This window comes from Thamnophis sirtalis, unplaced genomic scaffold, assembly GCF_051295495.1.
Source record: "Thamnophis sirtalis isolate CommonGarterSnake01/CBP01778 unplaced genomic scaffold, rThaSir2_p1.2 scaffold_8, whole genome shotgun sequence".
Lineage (NCBI taxonomy): Eukaryota > Metazoa > Chordata > Lepidosauria > Squamata > Natricidae > Thamnophis > Thamnophis sirtalis.
This window is the reverse complement of record NW_028261388.1, coordinates 22,409,363-22,430,871: the sequence shown is the minus strand read 5'-3', so window position 1 is coordinate 22,430,871 and position 21,509 is coordinate 22,409,363. Positions and strand designations below refer to the sequence as shown.

General features: G+C 39.2%; 1 protein-coding gene across 5 annotated transcripts in view; it reads right to left on the bottom strand.

Annotated features, from left to right (window-relative positions):
- The window catches only part of CDK8 (cyclin dependent kinase 8), a 68,683-nt gene that overhangs the window by 7,983 nt on the left and 39,191 nt on the right, over positions 1 to 21,509 (bottom strand). For 2 of the 5 annotated variants that reach the window (XM_087721239.1, XM_014053188.2), the window contains 6 exons: positions 18,595 to 18,664; positions 17,703 to 17,775; positions 16,979 to 17,076; positions 12,073 to 12,151; positions 10,013 to 10,171; positions 3,447 to 4,903 (listed from right to left, as the gene is read on the bottom strand). In XM_087721239.1, the coding sequence (XP_087577365.1) occupies positions 4,778 to 4,903; positions 10,013 to 10,171; positions 12,073 to 12,151; positions 16,979 to 17,076; positions 17,703 to 17,775; positions 18,595 to 18,664 (605 nt within the window). In that variant the 3' untranslated portion in view covers positions 3,447 to 4,777. Of the gene's footprint in view, positions 1 to 3,446; positions 4,904 to 8,615; positions 8,996 to 10,012; positions 10,172 to 12,072; positions 12,152 to 16,978; positions 17,077 to 17,702; positions 17,776 to 18,594; positions 18,665 to 21,509 lie in introns of those variants that run through there. The other 3 variants (XM_014053189.2, XM_087721238.1, XM_087721237.1) reach the window with 3 other exon arrangements.

Here is a 21,509-nt window from a genome sequence, read left to right as displayed (position 1 = left end):
GATCTGCTCTTTCTACAGATTTTAAAAGTTATATGTCTCTGGGGAGAGGAGTGGGATGCATGCTAAAATGATTATGACTAATTTTAACACTGAGACTGTAAAACTGTAGCAATGAAATGAGCTAATATTTTATCACTGAATGTATGTTGCTATATTATACCTACCTTGATTATATGAAATTTATGCTGGTTTATAACATAGTCTCTAGGTTAGTGATCCTAATTTGCATGGAATAGAATCTTCTAGATCAGGGGTGTCAAACTCACGGTATTGTCATGTAACATATTTTGACTTTCTCCCCCTTCACTAAACTGGGTGTGGGCATGTCCAGCGCATGACACATTTGACCCGTGGGCCGCGAGTTTGACAGTCCTCATCTAGATTAAAGCTGGGCTCTGATTGCACTTAAGGTTTAGTGGCCAGAATTTGCCAAAATCATCCGATGTTGTCCTTATCACCAACAGGAAAAAAGTGCATATGGCAATTAGCATGCCTCAACCTGATAACATGACTTCCTTTTCCTCTTCCTTACTATGTGAAAGCCTCAATTAACCAAAAGCATAAAGAGCTGAGGTGGCGCAGTGGGTAGAGTGCAGTACTGCAACCACTTCAGCTGACTGCTATCTGCAGTTCGGTGGTTCAAATCTCACCGGCTCAACGTTGACTCAGCCTTCCATCCTTCCGAGGTGGGTGAAATGAGGACCCAGACTGTGGGGGCAATATGCTGACTCTGTAAACCGCTTAGAGAGGGTATATAAGCGGTATATAAGTCTAACTGCTATTGCTATTGCTATAAATGTTGGCAAAGGTGAGTATCTATGAGCCTATCTCGTGATAATCTGTTTCCTTTGTATTTTGTTTTTGATGCCTTCACATTTTAAATTCCTGGTGACTGGACAAATTCCTGCAGTTTTCCTTGGCAAGATTTTGGTAGTGGTTTGCCATTGCCTTCTTCCTAGGACTGAGAGTGTGAATGATCCAAAGTTATCCAGCTGACAACTGTATTCAGCAAACAAGAAATTTCCTATTATATGTACAAATCTAGATAGATTAAAATGCATATTGTATTGTATTATTTTAATAATTTGGATTAATGCACCTTTGATAGATCTCAGTATTCTTACTTCAACTGGCCTTTTTTTTAAAAAAAGGATGTTGGTTGTTTTTTTTTTTGCTTAGTATGCTCTCTGACTGGAGATATTGCCATTTATAAAATATTATATTTTGCTTTAATATAGTTGTGGTTTGTTCAATAGCAAACAATGATTTAGTGTAATGCATAGACTAAATATAGAATAGGATCATGACAATCATAAATTAAAAATTATTTTAGAAGAGGGGATTTCTCCAATTCTTTTCACTGCAACCAATTTAGGATTTTTGCCAAAACATTTACTTTCGCTTTTGACAAACATGTCCCCCATTTGAACAATGGCTTCACTTAACAATCACAAGATTCACTTAAAGATCAGGGTGATGTGCTTAACTACTGCTGCAAAAGTCATAAAATTGTCCGAGTCACATGAACCGCTCTGCAACGGAAGCAACTTATGACAGTAATGGACATGCTCATTACAGTTGTAAATTTGAGGATTACCTGTATATTGCCTTATGCTACAAGAAAGCATTACTGACTCTTGTTTGTGTGCACAATAACCAGCTGTTTCAAATCCTGCAATCCAGCATCTTAAGCTACATATCTGCTTTGACAGGATCTCTTCCATTTTTAAAGACATTTCTATCCCTATCATTTTTAGTTAAATCTTCTGTCCAGGGGAGGCCTTCAAAAAATTTAGCAAGGGGTTCTCTGCCCGGTTGCTGGCTGGGTGTGGCCATGGTGGGCGTGGCCTAGTCAGTCTCCTGCACTACAGCGGGTGGGGCATTTTTGCCCTCCTTGGGCTCCAGAGGTTTTCCTCAAGACTCCGGGAGAGCAAAAACGACCTCCCCAGGCTCTGGAAGCCCTCTGGAGCCTTCCCAAACTCCCATTTTTTGCCCTCCTCGAGCTCTGTGCGCACCCTGTACTTACCTGCATCCAAAACGGGCCACGTGGGGACTCCTGGAAGGGGCAAGGTGGGGTGGGCCAGCCAGGACTGGGATTTGGGGGTTCCCCAAACTGCACAGAATCTTAGCTAGAGGTCTTCCCAAACCCCTGCGAACCCCCAGCAGCCCACTCCTTCTATCATCGTTTGGATTGCTTTGTCTGTTCGCTGGTCTGCATTACACCTTATAGAAGCTGATTTTTCATTATATCAAAAATACAAATACTATACTTTTACAAACATGTTCCATGACCCATGGTACCAAACTCAAAGGTTGGTGTATCTACAATATACCTTTTTGGGTTTTAAAAAAAAGAGACATGTATATATGTGGCTAATTGTTGGCTGGGCTGAATTGGGTGAGCAGAATATTTGTTTTTTAAACTTCTTTAGCCACCCATCATATATATAGTTATGATCCTGTGCAGCTAACATTTAAAATATAAAAAACAAGATAAAGGATAGAACAATTCAAAAGCAAAAAATAAAAAAATAAAAATGTAGAAGCCACCACAAAATTCAAAAACGTACAGCTCATAATCCCATTCATCAGAACAATCAGTACATGCCCTGCACTGGCTCTACAACATCACTGGGTCCCTGTGTGCATGGCAAAGCCATGTCTTCAGGGCCCTGAAAAAAGACAGCCAGGTCGAGGCCAAACTGATCTCTGGAGGGATATTCTGCCACAGCAGAAAAGGCTCCTTTCCTGGTTCCTGCTGCATGATACACTCTGGCTGATGGGACCTGCTACAGGCTCCTCCTGCCCAACCTGATTGGAATTGGTAAGATGTTATTCGGAAGACGTGGTAACCTTCAAATAACCTGACCCCGTGGCCATGTATGTTTTCAGCACCAGGAACTGAACCTGGAACAAATTGGCAGCCAAGGCAGCAGAAATTTAACATGTCCAGATAATGGAGCACATATAATAGTTTGTACAGCTACATTTGAAATTTCTGAATGCTCTTCAAATGCAGATCTGTGTAGAGCACATTGCAGTAATCCATATGAAATAACTGAGGTATGAAGGATCATGAGCAGGGGGTCTCCTGGCCTAGGAGTGGGCACAACAACATTTATTACTTTTTGAATGCTTTTGGAGCAGAGGCCAGGTAGGGTTTTCATCAGGTAGTCCTCATTTAGGAACTGCCTCGTTTAGCGACCATTTGCAGTTATGGTGATGAAAAAGTAGCTTTGCAGCCATTTGTGGCCTTCTCGGGTTTGTTAAGCAAAGGAAAGCTGAAGTAAGATCATAAGCACAGCACTGGTGTCATTTAGCAAAGTCTTCATTTAATGATTGAGCTGCTGGTCCCACTTTTGGTCTCTAAATGAGGACTACCTATATTTTAATTTCTATGCAGAACAAATCGGTATCAGCTGATAAAGCACAGATATAATCCTATACAGATTTATGAAAAATATTTTTATTACATAACACCTTGTTTTCAACAATGTTGATTTCTTTTAAAATTCAGAATACCTGCATCATTCATGTAAAATAGCTTGATACAGTACATGGTATAGTTTTTCCTCAAATTCTAAGGTTCTCCTAACACCGTTATCCTTTATGAAGGGCGACTCCCCGCCCCTACCCACCCAAACCAGCCTTTCCCATCCCGGGGGGCCTCCATGTGACCAACTCCCCCAGATCTAGCCATGCTGGCTGAAAACATGTGGAACTGAAATCCAATTTGTCTGCAAAGTTCCAGGATGGGTAAGAGCGCCCTAAAGAAACGTGCGAACATCTTTAAAAATATTTTAAGAAAGTTTAAAATCCACTACATCAAGCCAGCTCTCAAAAAGTCATGACAAACATCTGGATGAATGCCGCACTGTGTGTTTTGCAAGGGAACATCATTCATGCTTTTTTTTTAAACTTCCAAAGCATGCTCACAAATCAGTTAACACCAAGAGGGGGGAGGGGGGGGAAACATTGCCTATGACAATCAGTATAGTTTGCTGAACCAAACAGCTTTATCTTAATAACACACTCATTACTATCAAATAGCAGCTTTAATACCAGTCAAGTCATAGATCTGAGAACAAAATAAATTTATGTTGAAAATTAATCTTTGGGAAGCTTGTAAATCTGCTGGAAAAAATGCGTATGTTTCTTTTTTTTTTTCTTTTCTTTATTATGTCTTTAAAAAAAATCTCTGCAGCAAATTTGTTGGTCATAAAACATTGCTCAATGTGGAAAATGGATCAACCCACAAAAAAAGTCACTAAAAATCAATGTATATCAAAAGTTCTCTCAATTGAAGCCATAGATAGTTTGTTTTCATCTCATTAACACATACTGTATACTTCAAATACCAGTTAAGAGATTTGTGTGTGCGTGTGTGTGTATTATTGGTCAGATAATGTTGTCAACATCAATAGAATTCACAACAACAAAAATGCTTGCCCCTAGCACATTTCACAGCTTCAACTGCTACAGACTGTCACTGAAAACAATGCATTGGTCAGTCTGAATCATGTCAAGTAAACTATGGAAGTAGCATATCCACAACACAAACTGTGCTAGTACTTTCTTTTCAAGTCTCATTCCATCCACAGGTACAATCTGTGGGAGGGGCTACTCCCAGCCTGTGAAAAGTAGCAGAACGTGGCTATCAGACGTTTTGACAGTTCCAGTACATTCTTGCAGCCCAAAGCCAGGTTCCAGGCAGACAGCAGCACGGCCAGTCCTGCAGTCTCAGCAACAGTGCATTGACTTTATATTCAGATGCAGCTCAGTACCGGTGTGTCTGATGAGAGTACTGTGGAGGCTGCTGGGAGGTAGTTGAATATCCCATGCTATTCTGGGGCTGTGATGTGCTTGGTCCAGGGTTAGGATAGGCAGCATGGGGGTTGGAACGCTGAAAAAGAATTACAACACACTTGATGTTGTATGCAAAGTCCAGTTCATGTTGAGAGGTGACAAAAACATGCTCGATCCAATCCGAGTTGGCTTAACCTTTTCTCCCAGGGACCGGCTCAGATTGGATTCTGCAACATTATCTTGGGACCCATACCGTGTTTCCCCGAAAATACGACCTACTTGGAAAGTAAGTCCGAGCTTTTTTACACGTGCACCCAATCTAAGCCCTACCCCAAAACTAAGCCCTAATTAAGACCCTGCCCACTCCTGGGTCCACGGGTAAAAATTAAGTTAGGGTGGGGAGGGGGGAAGGGTAGAGCTGCCCTACTTACCTCCGGACAGTTGCAGCCTTGCAACCTTGGCTCATTTCTTCTGCAGTCAGCAAGGCTGTCCTGAAGGCCTTTGTAGCCGATAATAGAGCTCCGGATCGATCTGCAGCTGTGTTATCGGCTGCAGAGGCCTTCAAGAAAGCCTTGCTGGCCAAAGAACTTCCTGAAGGCATCTGTAAGCTAAAAGGAGGCCATGGGCAACACACGCAAGTGAGGTGAAACAGTGGACATCCCCCCCCCCCTGAAAATAAGGCCTGGTGCCTTTTTTGATGTTAAAAAAAAAGATCTTATTTTCAGGGAAACCTGGGCATAATTACTATTATTCACAAAACATGCATTCCTCTAAATATTCACAGGAACACGAATGCTGAAGATTAATCCCCATCACAACTACATGTCCTATAACTGGTGTTCATATATGCCAACACAATGTTCATTTTCACATTGATTTAAAAAAAACACACGATTTCTTGCCTATCCTCTTTAAGCAGACTTGATAACAAATGGGTAACAACATTTCAGAAATATTTTGTCTGTCTAATGAAACTACTTCAAATATACTTTCCTGCTCTGCAGCATATGCTGAGTGTGGCAGAATGTGTCCTACTTTAAAATCATATATTTACCATATGGGAGCATAAAAATGTATTTGAATATAAAAAAAACCTTGAGAACTGACAAGGGAGTTGGATGGCATATAAATTTAAGATATTATTAATTTGTCTTCATTTTTTCACACATAGAGCAGATAAAGTAATTCTTTCAAAATTTCCCCAGTATCATTGTAATCATTGTAAGTGTTTAAGATAGCAGGCTGAGATCTTCAACTTGATTATATTTAACAGCTGAATAGGAAAAGGTAAAATCCTCTTTGATACAAAAAGCTATTTACCTATGGCACTCATATTTTACTCTAGCGACAGCTGGGATTTTAACTTGCTCATCTACTTGCATAATCTTTAGCTCTTATCACTATTTACTCCAATATTCCCGAGAAAGTGCTTTTCTGTGTTTGGCGCAAGAGATTTCAGAGGGAAGATGGTAAAACTCAATTCTGCAACTGGAATTCTACTTTCTCAACAGAAGAAGTATTAAGACTTAAGTCAATGCCTTCACACAGTCTTCCTGATTACTTGGATATCAAACATTTCCTTGATCTTGCTTGCATTTTAAAAGTGTAGTCATAATTTTGAACATTCAGATGTTGACTTGAAAGGTGATGCCACAAAGAAGGATCTTCTCTAGGATCATCTGTTCTCATCTTTGGTCCTCAGGTTTCCAAAGGTGTACTATTGCCAGTGTAACTGAGTTCATTCTCCTCGCCACCGGCTGCCCTCTTTCTTTCAACCTTCCCTGGTGTTACAGATTTCTCTAGAGAACTGGCTCATTACATAGTATGTCCAAAGTAACATAATTTGAGCTTGGGTCATTTGTACCTTCAGTGGCTTGATTTGTTTGCAATTCCAAAGGTTTTATTTCTTTTAAAACACAAATATTTCATCATTCGTCAATCATTAAAACATCGAAGTACAAGTGGCTTGATTTGTTTGATGATCCATTTGTTTTCTTGGCTATCCAGGTTATCATAAGCAGACCTGGGTAGTTTACAACCCCTGGGCCACACCCGGCTCTTGGTTGTCACTGTCTGGCCTGCGTGAGGTCAATTGGAAATGAGAAATTAAACTAAATAAGTGAACCACAAGGGGCAGGAGAAGAAGCCGAGTAAAGTTTGGCTCTGCACAGTTGCCATGCACTCCTTCAGTTGGATGGGGACAATGAGTGGGCAAGGAAAGTGCTTTTCTGTACCTGCGCAATGCTTGCCCCACACCTGGAGCTGCCTGAGACAGCAGCAGTCATTGTATAAGGGGATCAAGGTTGACTCAATCTTCCAACCTTCCGAGGTGGGTAAAATGAGGACCCAGATTGTTGGGGGCAATATGTTGACTCTGTAAACCGCTTAGAGAGGGCTGTAAAAGCACTGTGAAGCGGTATATAAGTCTAAGTGCTATTGCTATCTGGGCTCTTTCACCCACTGCCACTTCAGATGAAGTGTGACCTTGCGGGCAAGTAGACAGAACACAGCCAGGAGGCTACTGGTTCGGCCCTCCACAACAATCCCGTTTGTTCATGTTGCCCCTTGAGAAAATGAATTGCCTGCTCCAATGGCAAAGTTCAAAGGCATCAATAATCTTTCTATCCTTCTTTAAAAGCCCTACTTCCACTTCCATAGAATATCACAGGAAAAACGATTGCCTGAATGATTTTGATCTTTGCAAGTCACTGGGGCATCTGATTATGTCTTCCAGAGCCTTTAATGCTACTCTATCAGGGGCTAATTTACAGGGCATTTCTTGTCTGCTGGTTCCTTTACTAGTGATAGTTGACTGATAAAAAGCAAAAGATGTCCAATACTTTGGTATCTTCACTGGCAATTGATCTCATTTTCATTTCTAATGGCTGTAGAATATTTGCACCTGTAGCTATCAATACATAACTACAGCTTTACACACTCATACGCACAAAAACACCCCTCTCTATCGATGCTATACTAATTGGCAATATTTTCAAAATACACAGGAAAGTGAATTCTAGATTAGAAAAAGATTCTGAAATTTGATTATTTGAAACAATAAATTATTCACATGTCTCCTAGGAAGCCTACCTAGAATGGCAGACATGTAAAGAAATATATTCACTTTCTCCTTATTAAAACTGTGAAGTTATACTCCATGAATGATTTTAATAATTTAAAAATAAGAGTTAAAGCTGGTTAATCTTATGATAAGAAAAAAATACACACTGGACAAAATCCGCTTTAGTACATTCAACAGCCATATTTGTCACACATGACTTACATGCATGTTTCTTCTATTGAAAAGTAGTTGTATAAGATTCTTTTTACAGGAACAATATTTATAGAGGAATATTGTCATGGATAAAATGCTGCTCACTAATATTTTGTTTGATCTCAAAGCTCATCTTGTATTTTTTTTTAATTCAACACCTTCTGACTCTTTTTATGTACTTTCATTGATTCCAACATTTTTCTTTGACATAAGGTAGGCAGATGTGTGACAGTCTGAAACAGAAATATCCATTAAATGCCAAATTGCAACATAGCCCTGTCCTTTACTCGGAATAGAGCAGCCTGCCACAAAACGGCACATTCTTTTCAGAAGAAAGCAAATGACTTGTGAAAAGATGGGAGTCTTGACCTTCTTTTGTGTGCCTTCTGCAAATAATTTCTATTGAACAGAGACCAAACCAAGGATATGCTAGATAAAAATAGGGTGAACAAAAGGAAAAAGAGTCATGTTCGAATCTGTCTACTACATTAATAAATCAATCTCCTAAATTGTCAAAAGATTCTAGCATCTGAATATGTAACATGATTTTATTGAATAATACACTAGATATTTTTTCCCCAAAAGCTTTGCTTCCTGAAAAGCATTTGTTGATTATGATAGACCCTTTCAAGCTGAACACATGATTTCAGAACGACTGTATCAAGTGGGAATCTGGAGAAATACAAATTTAACGTTAACGACTGTAACGTATTTAATCGCATGTTTCCAACACACAGCATGAATTCAACAGGGCTAAAAGTGTTTTGCTGCTGGTTTTTGTTTGTGCTCAGTGTCTGATGCATCTCACTGTCTTGTACAACAACAGTCACTCAGCGCTGATGGATTCCAGTTGCTATGATGCTGTTTTTTTCACTGTCCTGGTAAAAAATTTAACCATGTTGTCACTGACTGCACCTAGATTTTGGGGGGAAATGTTCAAACGTGAATAGAGAAAATGAATCTTTAGTGATATCTTGCATTTCATTGTCTTATATCCATAAAAGTTTGTCAATCAGCTGAATATAGTTTAGCGACCTATGGGAGATGACCAGGATGAGATCAAATGCAACATAAACAACAAATCCCTGAATGCCCACAAGAGATCTAAGACCAGCGCATCTTGAATGCCTCTCTTATCTCCTGCTCATTTCCCTTGACCACCAGTTGGTCAGATCCTTGTAGAGAGCTTAAGCTTGCACTAAATCTTTATATTCCTTTGAACTGTCCGAATCTCCTGATTTCCCTTCTTGAATGCTTTCTAGGTGATTTTTCTTCTGGCCCCACTAGATTTTCGAACTATTGTCACTGATGAGGTATTTGATCTGTGGACCAACAAAAAAGCCTTCCTTAATCTTGGCATCAGTTATTCTTGGAAACATCTGTCTCAAAATAACAAAGCATTCACTTTCCTTCTTCATTGCTTTTACAAAATTTGTGCAAAAAATATTCTTGCAGAGTGGCCATTTCTTTTTAATGTAACATGACTCCTTGCACATGTAACTTGGTACAGCTGAGCTGCAATACAAGCAGAAGAGCCTTTTCATTCCAGTTGTACTTGGTGTAGCGGATGTGCTTCAACAACAGTTCCATGTTTTTGTTGGTTTCTTTCATGTGTGCAGCATAGCCAACGGGTACAGGAGGGTGTACATTGCTATTGCGTAAAAACAAGAGATTTCTATAAAATGGTTCGTGATAGATTAAATTCCAGGTTATTTTTCATGATTGGCAGCCAAAAATCTATTAAGATACACTTGTTTCTTGCGCTTGTTTCTTATTTTCAAAAGAAAATAAGACCCTGTCTTATTTTCAGGGAAACACGGTAATAAAAGTGGATTCAAACAGAACAATGATTTACATGAAATCTGTGCTAAAATAAATATTTTGCAGAGTAATATAACAAAGACAAGGAAAGAGAGGCAAAAAAGGGGATACCTGATAATCTGAGGTCATAATAAGTCCACCTGAGGTAGTGGTAGGAGGAACTACTCTCACTTTTTTCAAAGGAGGCCCTTGTGTATGACTGGTGTCTTGATTCCCTGGATGGCCGGTTCCATTTGTGTGGTTATTGCCCTGCTGCTGCTGCTGGTTCTTCTCAAGTGGTTAAAGAAAAAAGAAAAATACAACTCAGAAGCAGTTCAAAGGCTGGAAATATGAAATTATCTCTAAGATCAATGAGACACCAAGATGACACTAATTAAATATCAGTAACTGCACAGATCTAAAGCAAAGACAACCTAGGTAAAGGTTCCCCTTGCACATATATGCTAGTTGTTCCCGACTCTAGGGGGTGGTGCTCATCTCCGTTTCAAAGCTGAAGAGCCAGCACTATCCAAAGACGTCTCTGTGGTCATGTGGCCAGCATGACTAAGCGCCGAAGGCACACAAAACGCTGTTACCTTCCCACTAGAGGTGGTCCCTATTTTTTCTACTTGCATTTTTACATGCTTTCAAACTGCTAGGTTGGCAGAAGCTGGGACAAGTAACGGGAACTCACTCCGTTATGCGGCGCTAGGGATTTGAACCGCCGAACTGCTGACCTTTCTGAGTGACAAGCTCAGCGTCTTAGCCACTGAGCCACCGCATCCCGGTAAAAATGTTTACTTGGAACTAACTTGAGATTATCTGTATAGGTAGTCCTCCCTTAACAATCAAAGTATGATTGGTTAGCAACCATTTGAAGTTACAATGGGCTTAAAAAGTTACTCATGATTTATCCTCAAAGTTACAACTCCAACACCCTGGTCATACGATTGTATTTCAGGTGCTTGGCAACTGGCTTGCAAATATGACTGGTTGCAGCATCTCATGGTCATGTGACCATGATTTGTGATATTTCTGCCAGTTTCCAGAAAAACCTTCCCATTTGGGGGAATGGATTTGCTTAACAATCATGTGTTTTGTTAAAAGACCATAGTGATTTGCCTTACCACTGGTCATAAAAAAAAATTGTAAAATTGAATCAGGTCACATGTGACCTGCTTAATAACTGCGTCAACTTGCAACCAAAATTCTGGTCCCAAGTATGGTTGTTAAATGAGGGCCTTATATAAGTAACCATTTTAGATTTAGATATAATTTAGTCGATTAATAAGAAAAGAAGCTCTAGTACTAAGGATAATAAAAGCTCTTCCTGTTCTCCAGGTGATAATCTGAGTGCAAAGTATTATCCAAGATCTTCTATTGCGTAGCAAAGCCTTGAATCTTGTAAAATCGCACATTGCTGGGACCCCATGTTATTTGCAGCTTTATAAAAACCAATTGTTTTCTAGATTTTTAGATCTGTTTAAGATTCTTGCCACATCTTATCATCAAGCTGGTCACATTATCAAACGATCACGCAGTAAAAGATAATTACAGTACAAACTGAGATTACAAAATTTAGAGGGTTGCTCCAACTCTTTCTGCTACACTTTAAAGGTTTCATTTTGCTATTGTCCTTTGTTCTTGTAATAGTGGTTTGTTTTCACAGAGATTTTATACAACATTGTGAACTGTGCAACTACGCAAATACCAGCATTTCAAATCACATCCAAACTAGGCACCCCCTTCCCCCGCAACATCTAAAGAGTTACATTTGTAACTCTACAAATTACGTGAGTTGTCAAATCACTGACATTAAACTTTTCTATATTTGGTAGACATTCTTAAATTTCTCACTGTCATGTTTAGTACCGGAAATAACTGATAAACGTAACAATGTTCCCATATCATCAAATATTCATTTTGTTCCCACAAGTGATATTTAATTCTCATATTCTGACAAGGAGCAGTTCAATACAAGTAATTCCACTAAATATAGATAGAAAAATACTCCTTCGCATTCTTATTATGTGGCCTTCATATGCTGAATGATTTTAAGCAGAATTATTAATACCAATCTAATTCTCCAAATCACAGACAATTATAAACTATACAAGATGGGGTGGGTGGGTGGGGATGGGTGGGTAGTCTAAATGTACTTGTTTTGTTATACCTCTTGATGTGATACTTACTTTGTCTCCTTTGTCATCAGGCTCCTCTTCAGTTAAAAATTCCCGTTTTGGATATGGGATCTGACAGCCTGCAAACACACTGCAAAAGCCCATTTTTTAATATGTTAATGAAGAAATGTATGAAGGAGGATAACTACAAGTAAGTACAGGTAGTCCTCACTTACTGACTCTCTCATTTAGTGACTGTTCAAGATTACGATGGTGTAAAAAACAAACAAACAGCTTCGTAACCAATCCTCATATTTATGACCAGAGTCCCACAGTCATGTGATCACCATCTGAGCACTTTGCAGCTGGCATGTATTTATATTGTAGCATCCCAGTCACTTGATCGCAGGCTTCAACAACTGGTTTGGGACAAGCAATTGATGGGAGAATGTGGAATGAAAATCAGAAGTCATTGTCATGCAATATTTCTCCTTAAGACCATGGTGACTGGCTTAACGATTGAGTGGGAAGTGATATTGTAAGTCCCAAGTAGCTACATAATTTGTGGTGCTTAGCAATGGATTATTTGCTAAGTCAAATTTGGGGTCACTAAGCGAGGACAATCTGTATTCCTTTTCTTCCCTATAATTTGTAACTTTTATCTTAATAATAAGTTTCACCCCATGATTAAAAGTGGAAATAAAACATTTTTCATTGTGAACTAAGTCCCGCTTCATCAGTTCTTTGCAACTTGATTTTAGGGATTGTGTGTAATGATTAAGTGTTCAATGAGCTTTGAGGTCAGAGGTTAGCAGGCACATGTTCGACACTTAAGGGCTGCTGTATGGCAGGGTGAGCTCCTGTCATTCACTCCAGCTTGTTGAGGTGGATATGAAAAGAGGCCCCATGGGTGTCCCCCAGGCAATGGTGATGGTCCCTGGCTAATCCCTTCAAACCAGAAGTGCCTTCAAGTCTGGAGGGTGTGGATATAACTCTAGAGCAAAGATGGTATTCAGCGGTTCTCTCCGGTCTGGGCAAACCGGTAGTGGTGGCTGTGGAAGGCTCTGCCCACACACCCTGAATGTAGCCCCGTCCACCCACCGGCCCCCATCTTTTGGCCTCTGCCTCCCAGCAATTTACCTCCTTGCAGCAAATGCAAAAATGGGGCTTGTGGAGGTGGCAATAAGCTATGGCTGTGATAGCGAACCTATGGCACACGTGCCACAAGTGGCACGCGGAGCCATATGAGGGCACGCAAGGCGTTATCCTATGTCAGCTCCAGTGCGTGCAGCTGATTCAGCCTTCTGGAGGGCATAGAGAGGTTGTTTCTGCCCTCCCCAGGCTTCAGGAAATGCTCTGGAGCTGGGGAGGGTGAAATATGGACCTACCGGGCCCACCAGAAGTCGGGTAACGGGCCGTTTCCGGCCTCCGGAGGGCATTTAGTTCAGGTATGGGCATGCACACACATGCAATAGCACGTGCACATGTGCGCTTTTGGCACCTGAGGGAAAAAAGGTTCACCATCAGTGGACTATGGCAATGCCTGCAGCCTGAAACAGATGATTATAGGGAGGCCCATGCTGAAACTGAAACAGGCTGTTTGCTGCAAGGGGCAAATTGCTGGGAGGTAGAGGCAGATTTTTTTTTCTTCTAATCAGGCTAAATTGAAACAGGCTGTTTGCTGCAAGGAGGTAAGTCAATAACTATAAATGCCTACACAATGTTCAAATTATTAGACTTATTTTTAAAAGACTGCTTTATTATTGTTCTAGACAACTTAACAAAATGAAGAAGCTTTTTAAAATAAATGCTTGATCTGAAGAGGCCCAGTGCCTCTTCTTTTAAATAGCAGAGAATAATGTATACTTCCAGAAAGCCATGTCAATTTTAACAGCATCTGTACAAGTTTAGTCTGAAACGTAATACCACAAACAGTGTATATTGTCTTTGCTGTTTGCTGCAAGGAGGCAAATTGCTGGGAGGCAGAGGAAGTTTCCCCCCCCTTGTTTTCCTCCCCAAAAGCTAGGTGCATTGGAGCGTCTTATACTACGAAAAATACGGTAATAAATACAGGTAGTATATAAGAGACTTAAAATGCCAGTTTACTGATTTGTTACCAAAATACTTGTTTTTACAGCCATACTTAGATATCTGGCTGTTACCACTATAATTTTAGGATTTTCATCTACAATTGAATTACATTTGCACACTCCAAAACATCTCTTAGATTTAAAATAGATAATGTCCTGACAAAGACTCTTACAATATTCATGATATTGTATTATTCAGCAATTATTCAGATATTCAGCAATATGATCCACCATTTCAGGATCAGTACCATTATAGGGACAGAACATGTGAGAGATGGGATATTTCTTTAAAAAAATTACTGTATAGTATATTTGATGGCAACATATTTAAATCTGGCTTTTGAAAAAGCTGCTCTGTATTTACTAAAATATCAGCTATTCAAATATTTAGGGAATCGAAAAATATAATTAATTCCAAATGTTGCATAACAGGATACTTTATCCCATAGTCTGTTTGATACAATGAATTGCTGATGTCATATCCCTGGAGTATACATAATTAGGATCAATGTCAATCTGACTAATCTTTTGAGTTACCATGAGATACTTTATCTGCAAACACGTATCTAAGTCAGCATAGAGATTTTTCAATTATGAAGTCCTCAAACTTATTACAAATAGTTGGTAGTTGTCAACATACCAATCAGCTAGCCAAAATATAGGTGGTATATTGCTGCACAAAATCACGTACTATATGTGATGGATGGTGATATAAAAGGAATACATCCATTAAAAAAAATAATCTCAGGACGATACAAAATGCATTTATAGATATCATGGAAGCAATGAAATAACCTGCTTGTATTTATTGCCTGCTGTAGACATAACTGTATGTTTTAGTGTCAAGGTCCACAATACAATACAAAGAATGCTGATATGCCCGTGAAGACATTTTTAGCTCCTTGGTCTGTTAAATGGCTTGTCCTAGCAGCATGAGATGGTTCATCAGGTAGTCTGGACCTATGTCATTATGGGATCTAAAGGTCATAACCAACACCTTGAGCTGCACTCAGAAATAGACTGGTAGCCCGTGAAGTTCACTGATATGTTCCTTATGGAAACCATTTAGGGAGTAGACAAGCCCAGCCCGAATGCAATATAACTTTTACCAGATTAGAATGATTATGTTGATGGACTCCAGGCTTTCAGCCAAAGTCTCAACCCTACACATTGGAAAATTACCAGAAGATTCAGAAATCTATGAAGACTCCTTAGTTGTCTGGAGTAGATTTTCCTAGTTCTGGCAGACAGCTGATGTCTTAAATCCAAATCTCAACATTAGACAAAATAATGTCTTGAATCCCATTAATTTTCTTGTAATCTCTCTCGCGGATTACTAAAATCGCATTACATACTGAGTGGGCATGTTCTTACCAAAGACTATAAAAGCACTCCTCTTAGCTTATTAAATGGCATGCCATTTGGAAATATCTCAATAATTATTTTTTCCTCAACTGTTTTTCCGGAACAATTTCTCATTAATGAATCTAAGAATTTTGATAACATGAATACCTTGTCTTCATAACTTATTAATGCTTTTATCTTTTCTATTAAGATGCTAAGGAAGAACACTACTCTTTGGGACTTGAGTGAGAAAAGACAGGAAGTTGTCAAATTAAGATTACAGAAGGCTGTGAGAATCAAATTTAGTATTGCTTAATGTTCTTATAGCAGAAGTCATTGTTTATAATTCTTGTTTGGTTGCCTTTAGTTCCCAAAATGAAACTATCAGCATCTGGATGGAGTGCAATGAAAACTCTTCCCTGGGGTTTTATTGATTAAGAGGGAAGTTAAAAAAAACTTCAAAAATCCCATATATATCAGGCTATTCTGTTGGGGTGACTAAAATAACTTACAATTGACTTGAGATGTTTGCCTATCTATGAAAGTTATAATCTCCGCAAGTCCTTAGCTCCTGCTGACAGATATATAAAAGCTGCTTCAACAGAAATTTTATTTTTACTTGGTATTGTACAGGAATCTTGCATTTCCACGTAATACTAAGATATAAAACATGATCTTTTTACCCTGTCAATATATTTTTTTTCACCTAAATCAAGTATAAACAGCTGTGCTTTTTCAGCATTTAATTTCAGTCCCAATGAAGTCAAACATTAAAAAATTGTTTGTAACTTTTTAAAAATAATTCTTAACCTTTCATTTCATTGCTATCGTTTATATCACTATTCAGAACCAGTTTTTCTCAGGATACAAAGATCATATATCAATTTTACATTGCAGTCTTGAATGAAAAGGCAACATATAAGCCTAATAATCCTTATTCTTTAAAGTACAGGGCCCCATATAGACACAGCTCTTAGAGATTGGAGAGAAAAAATTCTATTTTCTGGGGCTGGTCCACCACTGAAGTGGGACAAGACTGTATAGTAAATAAACAATAACACTTCTGTGCTGAAAAATCAAAGGTCTACAATACCTCGACTAGAAGATCCCGGAAAACCTGAGCTAATTAACATTAAGAATTATTCATTTGGCTTTAATTAATCTATTTCTACTAAATTGCAATTTATATTGCTGAATTTATAAAGAAAAGATATAGCAATTAAGTAATATTTGATATTGAAAGTGGAAGGTCTATCAGGCACTTGGCTGTTGACTATAAATAATGTTATAATCAACTTGCCAACAAATAAAGGATTAATTTTACAAACCAACACAATCAGGGGCTCATAAAACAAAAGAATAAGACATTTTAAAAAAAATAAAAAATGGCATAAAAACATTTGTTTGTCAAGAGTGAAATATCATTCACTGTTAGTCTCAGGAATCCAGCTCCGCTCCCTAATCTTCTCCTAAGCATTTTAATATCCTTCCTAGTTTAAAATATCTAGGAAGCATTAAAGAAATATGAATTCTGTATCACTTACTCAGATGTCGGAAGTGGATCTTCTAAGAAATAAGGATCCTGCATAGCCTGTTCTGAGGTAATTCTCTTTATTGGGTCCATAGTAAGCAATTTCTGTAGCTAAGTACAATTAAAACAGAAGATCTTCACTGTTGTCAAACCCAGAAAATATTCCACCATTCTGTAAATATATGCATCTTCAGAATCAACACTGTCATCGCTGTCATCCTATATACTTTGCACACAGAAGATCCTAAGTTCAGTCCCCAAGATCTGCCTGAAACCCAGGACAGCCATGGTAAATCAACCAATAATAAGGAATTTTTCATTCCCCTCCCCATCTGAAGGTAAACAGAACCAATGTTCTGAGGAGAATAGCTTCTCTCCAGTTGTTTACAGATAAAATTTGGATCTAGCAAAACTGATTGCTTGTTATAAGGTAAAAATGAACAAAGATACAGTTGCTCAAAATTTACATTTGAAGATTTCATTCTCACTGCTCTTTTTTTGCATAATCTCATGCTTAACCAATACCTGCAAATAAGTATATTTATGAAACACATATCAGGGACACTTCAGATTACTTTTTTAAGGTTTCCATCACTTTGAAGTTGACAGCAAATGCATTTAACTCTATAATAAATGCTCTTCTGCAGATGTAATGAAAAGCACTTTAAACATCTCATATGATTGTTTTTTGGAAATTATGTCTGAATTCATTCCTGAGAGATCTGTTATAAACTTACCAAATGGAATGCTTTACTATCCGGCTTAACTTTATGTTTTTCCATATATTTGATAAGGCTGCAGTTGGTATATCTGAAAGAAAATACTGGTTCATAATAACCCTGACATTAAACTGAAGATAACATTTGTGTAAGGGAGTGTTATAGAAGGTAGTAGAGCTGGCTTCATTCAGTTTAATTGCTATGAGCAGTTTATCTGTATTTCAAAATGATTCCAGAACTCTGTGGAAGAAGCCTGAGGATGCACATTCCTTTATATGTGCCACATGGAAATGGCTTCCCATATCACACACAGACACACAAAACCAAAAATGAAAAGTTGTTAGCAGTTATTTAACACATTTGCATTTCTGGAAGTGAGGCATTTGATAATAGTTTCTAAAACTTATCAAAGCCAAGTCTTTACATTTTAAGTCTGCAAGCTAAAAAATTATACTTTTGTATGCAACAATTAATGTCTTATTAAATCAAAATAGTTTCAAAGTTATACAGATAGTTGGCTAAGCAGATGTTATACTCTGATTTGTGGGGCAAGTTCCCTTCTGATCTTTTGATCAGCCTTAATATAGAGATCAGTGTTTCTCAACATTGACAACTTTAAGATGGTTTGACTTCAACACCCAGAATTTCCCAGCCTATCCTTCCTACCTTCTTGACTGTTATTCTGCTTACTTTGCACTGGGCTTCTATAGAAACTATAGAGATATCAATACTATTGTTTCCAAAGTACACATTTATCTCCAATTTTTGGGTTTTTCAACAATAACATAAACCATCTTTGTTGTGGTATGAACAGGAAAGCCAATCATCACAGGGTAGAAATAAAGTTTGCCAAAAACCAATTTAATGATTGTACAAATTCATGAAGTTGTAGCATTGTCACAAAACTTACGTATTTCTTCTGAAATCTTTCATTAAAGTTGAATGTTCAGGCATCTTTTTAATATCTTCCCAATCTTTATCTATGAAGTGAATATCAGTATAATTTCATCTTTCTTAATACAGAGCTAGGATACCATCACTTAATCACTGAAAAGTGCCATCTTCTCTTTCTTCTTCAAATGCATAAGCTTTGCTTTCTTAGTTTTCACCCTTGGTGAACATCCTCTTCTCATAGTTTTTATTAACACAAGGACATGAATCTTCTTTTGTTACTTATTTACATTGCATATTTTGCTTTATTAAAAAAACACTACTTTACTGTAAATAAACAATATACAGGTAGTCCTCGACCTAAACAGTTCATTTAATGACCATTCAAAGTTACAATGGCACTGAAAATATGACTTGACCATTTTTCAGTTACGACCTTTGCAGCGTCCCCATGATCATGTGATCAAAATTCAGATGCTTGGCAACTGGTTCATATTTATGACTGTTGCTGTGTCCCAAGATCATGTGATCACCTTTTGTGATCATAGACACGCAAAGTCAATGTGGAATCCAGCTTCACTTAACTAACTTATTGTGAAAAGCAAGCTTTTCAAAGATCAGCGTTAGCTTAGCTTATGGAACATTGGGTGTGGGAATTGCTTATTTGGCTGGGGGCAATAAATTTCTTTATCATGGTTTTGCTCAGACAAGAATTGGCAGAGAGTGGTTGATATCTATGTGGTGCCCAATGAATGTATAGCCAATACAGACCCTGGAAATTTAAGGGTAAGCCCTTTTGTTTTACACATACATACCTTAAACAAGGGAGAGGCCTAGTTCATTAGGACAATGAAATTCACAGTGATTGCCTTGTTAGATGTTTATCAGGTAGGGATGAAGCCTTTATGGGTGTTACTTAGTTTTCCCCTTACATGGCTGCAGTATGCTTCCAGTCTGAGCCTGATAAATGTATATTCACAAGTGCAAGCACAGTTATCACTCATTGAGACGATGATGATGCCATTTGCATCAGATCGACCTTTGAGGAAAGCGTGCCAAGGTGCAACTGAACCTATGACACTGTTACAAGACATGCTGAGCTATCCTATAAGATGGAAACCATATATGAGCAATTCACAGAGCTGTATGTGACTTATAACCCTCCATATAGAACAGTGGTCCCCAACCTTTTTATCGCCGCGGACCAGTCAGCCTTTGGTAATTTTACCGTGGCCCGCTGAGCGCGCGCAGGGGTGGGGGGGCGTTGTTCGCGACGACACATTGATTGTTTATTATCAGATTGTTTTGATTAAACAACTTTTATTTTATTGTATTTAAACATGCCTTACAAAATAAAATACAATTACATAAATATAAAGTGCTTTAATATGCCCCCCCCCCACCCGGACAGACTTATGTTCCTCAAAGACCATCCTGAACCCTCAACCCGGACCAACCTTTCTGCCCGCCCTCCCCCTCCCCACCACATTCGGCGGGCAAAGAACAGAGCGCGCGCGCGCGAATGCCGTGGAGAGAGAGAAAATAAATATATATATAAATATATAACTGTTTGGGAGTAAAAGCAGGGAGGCGCACCCGGCCGGGGAGGGGAGGAGGAGGAAGGAGGGTGGGAAGGAAGCTGGCAAGCGAAGAACAGAAAGTAATTAGCAAGGATTAAAACGACCTGCCGGAAAAAGGAGAGGGGAAAAAAAAACACCAGATCTGACGGCTAGTGCAGCCTCCACCGGAGGGGCTGCAGAAACACACACCGCCAGTCCTGTCCTTCCTTTCCAACCAGTCTCTCTCCGCGCGCGCATACACACACATACACACCACACAAACACACACCTGCCGGCAGATATGCACGCACACACACTTTTTTTTTTGCAATTGGCAGAACTACGGTTTTCTTTCTTTAAAAAAAAAAAATTAAATGGAGGTGGGGGGGGTGTGGAGAGAAAGGGAGAGAAGTGGACACATAAAACCGAGCCGCACTCGCGAACCACAGCATGCATCTGGGTGACAAAATTGCAGGGAGAAAGCAGGAAAAGCCGAGGAGAGAGCAAAAAAAGAAAAGAGCCAGACCAAGCGCGGCAGGGCGGGAAGGAAGGCGATGATGATTGGGGGAGGTTTGAAAAAGCAGATCCAAGCGCAAAAGTTATTGAGTCATTTCAGCGGCGGCCGGAACAGTTTTCTTGACTCCCTCCCTCTCTCCCTCTCTCTCTCCTCTCTCACTCTCTCACTCTCTCTTTCCCTGGCGATGGATCGGTGCGGGAGGGGGGGGAGAGAGAAGGGAGGAGACGGCGAGGGAGGAAGGGAGAGAGAGCCGAGGGTGGGACCAAAGGGGGGGGAGAGAAATGTATTTAAGAGGAGCGGATTTAAAAGAGCGATCATGGCCCCCGGCCGCTGCGCGGCCCGGTGCCAGGTACTCCACGGCCCGGCACCGGTCCGCGGACCGGGGGTTGGGGACCACTGATATAGAAGATTTAGAATCATTGAGGAAGCCTTACTTTTCCCTTATGATGAAATCAAAGCTCCCTCGAAGCTTATGTTTCTGTGTGGAGGTCTAGGCCTAAAAGATTTGCCTTATGCGTTGAAGGGGAGATGTGCAATTGGATATGTTAAAAGTCATCCCCATATGAGACTGCTACAAATGAGGCAAAAGGGAAATGTGGCTGGACCTCTAAAGCCTGGAAGTCTTACACCAATAGCGAACCGAACAAGAGAGAGGGAAATGTCTTTTTGGATGTAATGCAAATAACTTTGACAATTAACAGCAGGAAATTTGGGCTCAATTGTGGTAATAAAATGAGGACAATCTGCAATCTGATATAATTTCCAAGTTTTGAATTGATTTAACATAAACCTTTAAAACTAATGCAGTAGTTACCAATGACTTCATTATGTTTTAAAGTTTAATTTGGCTCCCAGGAT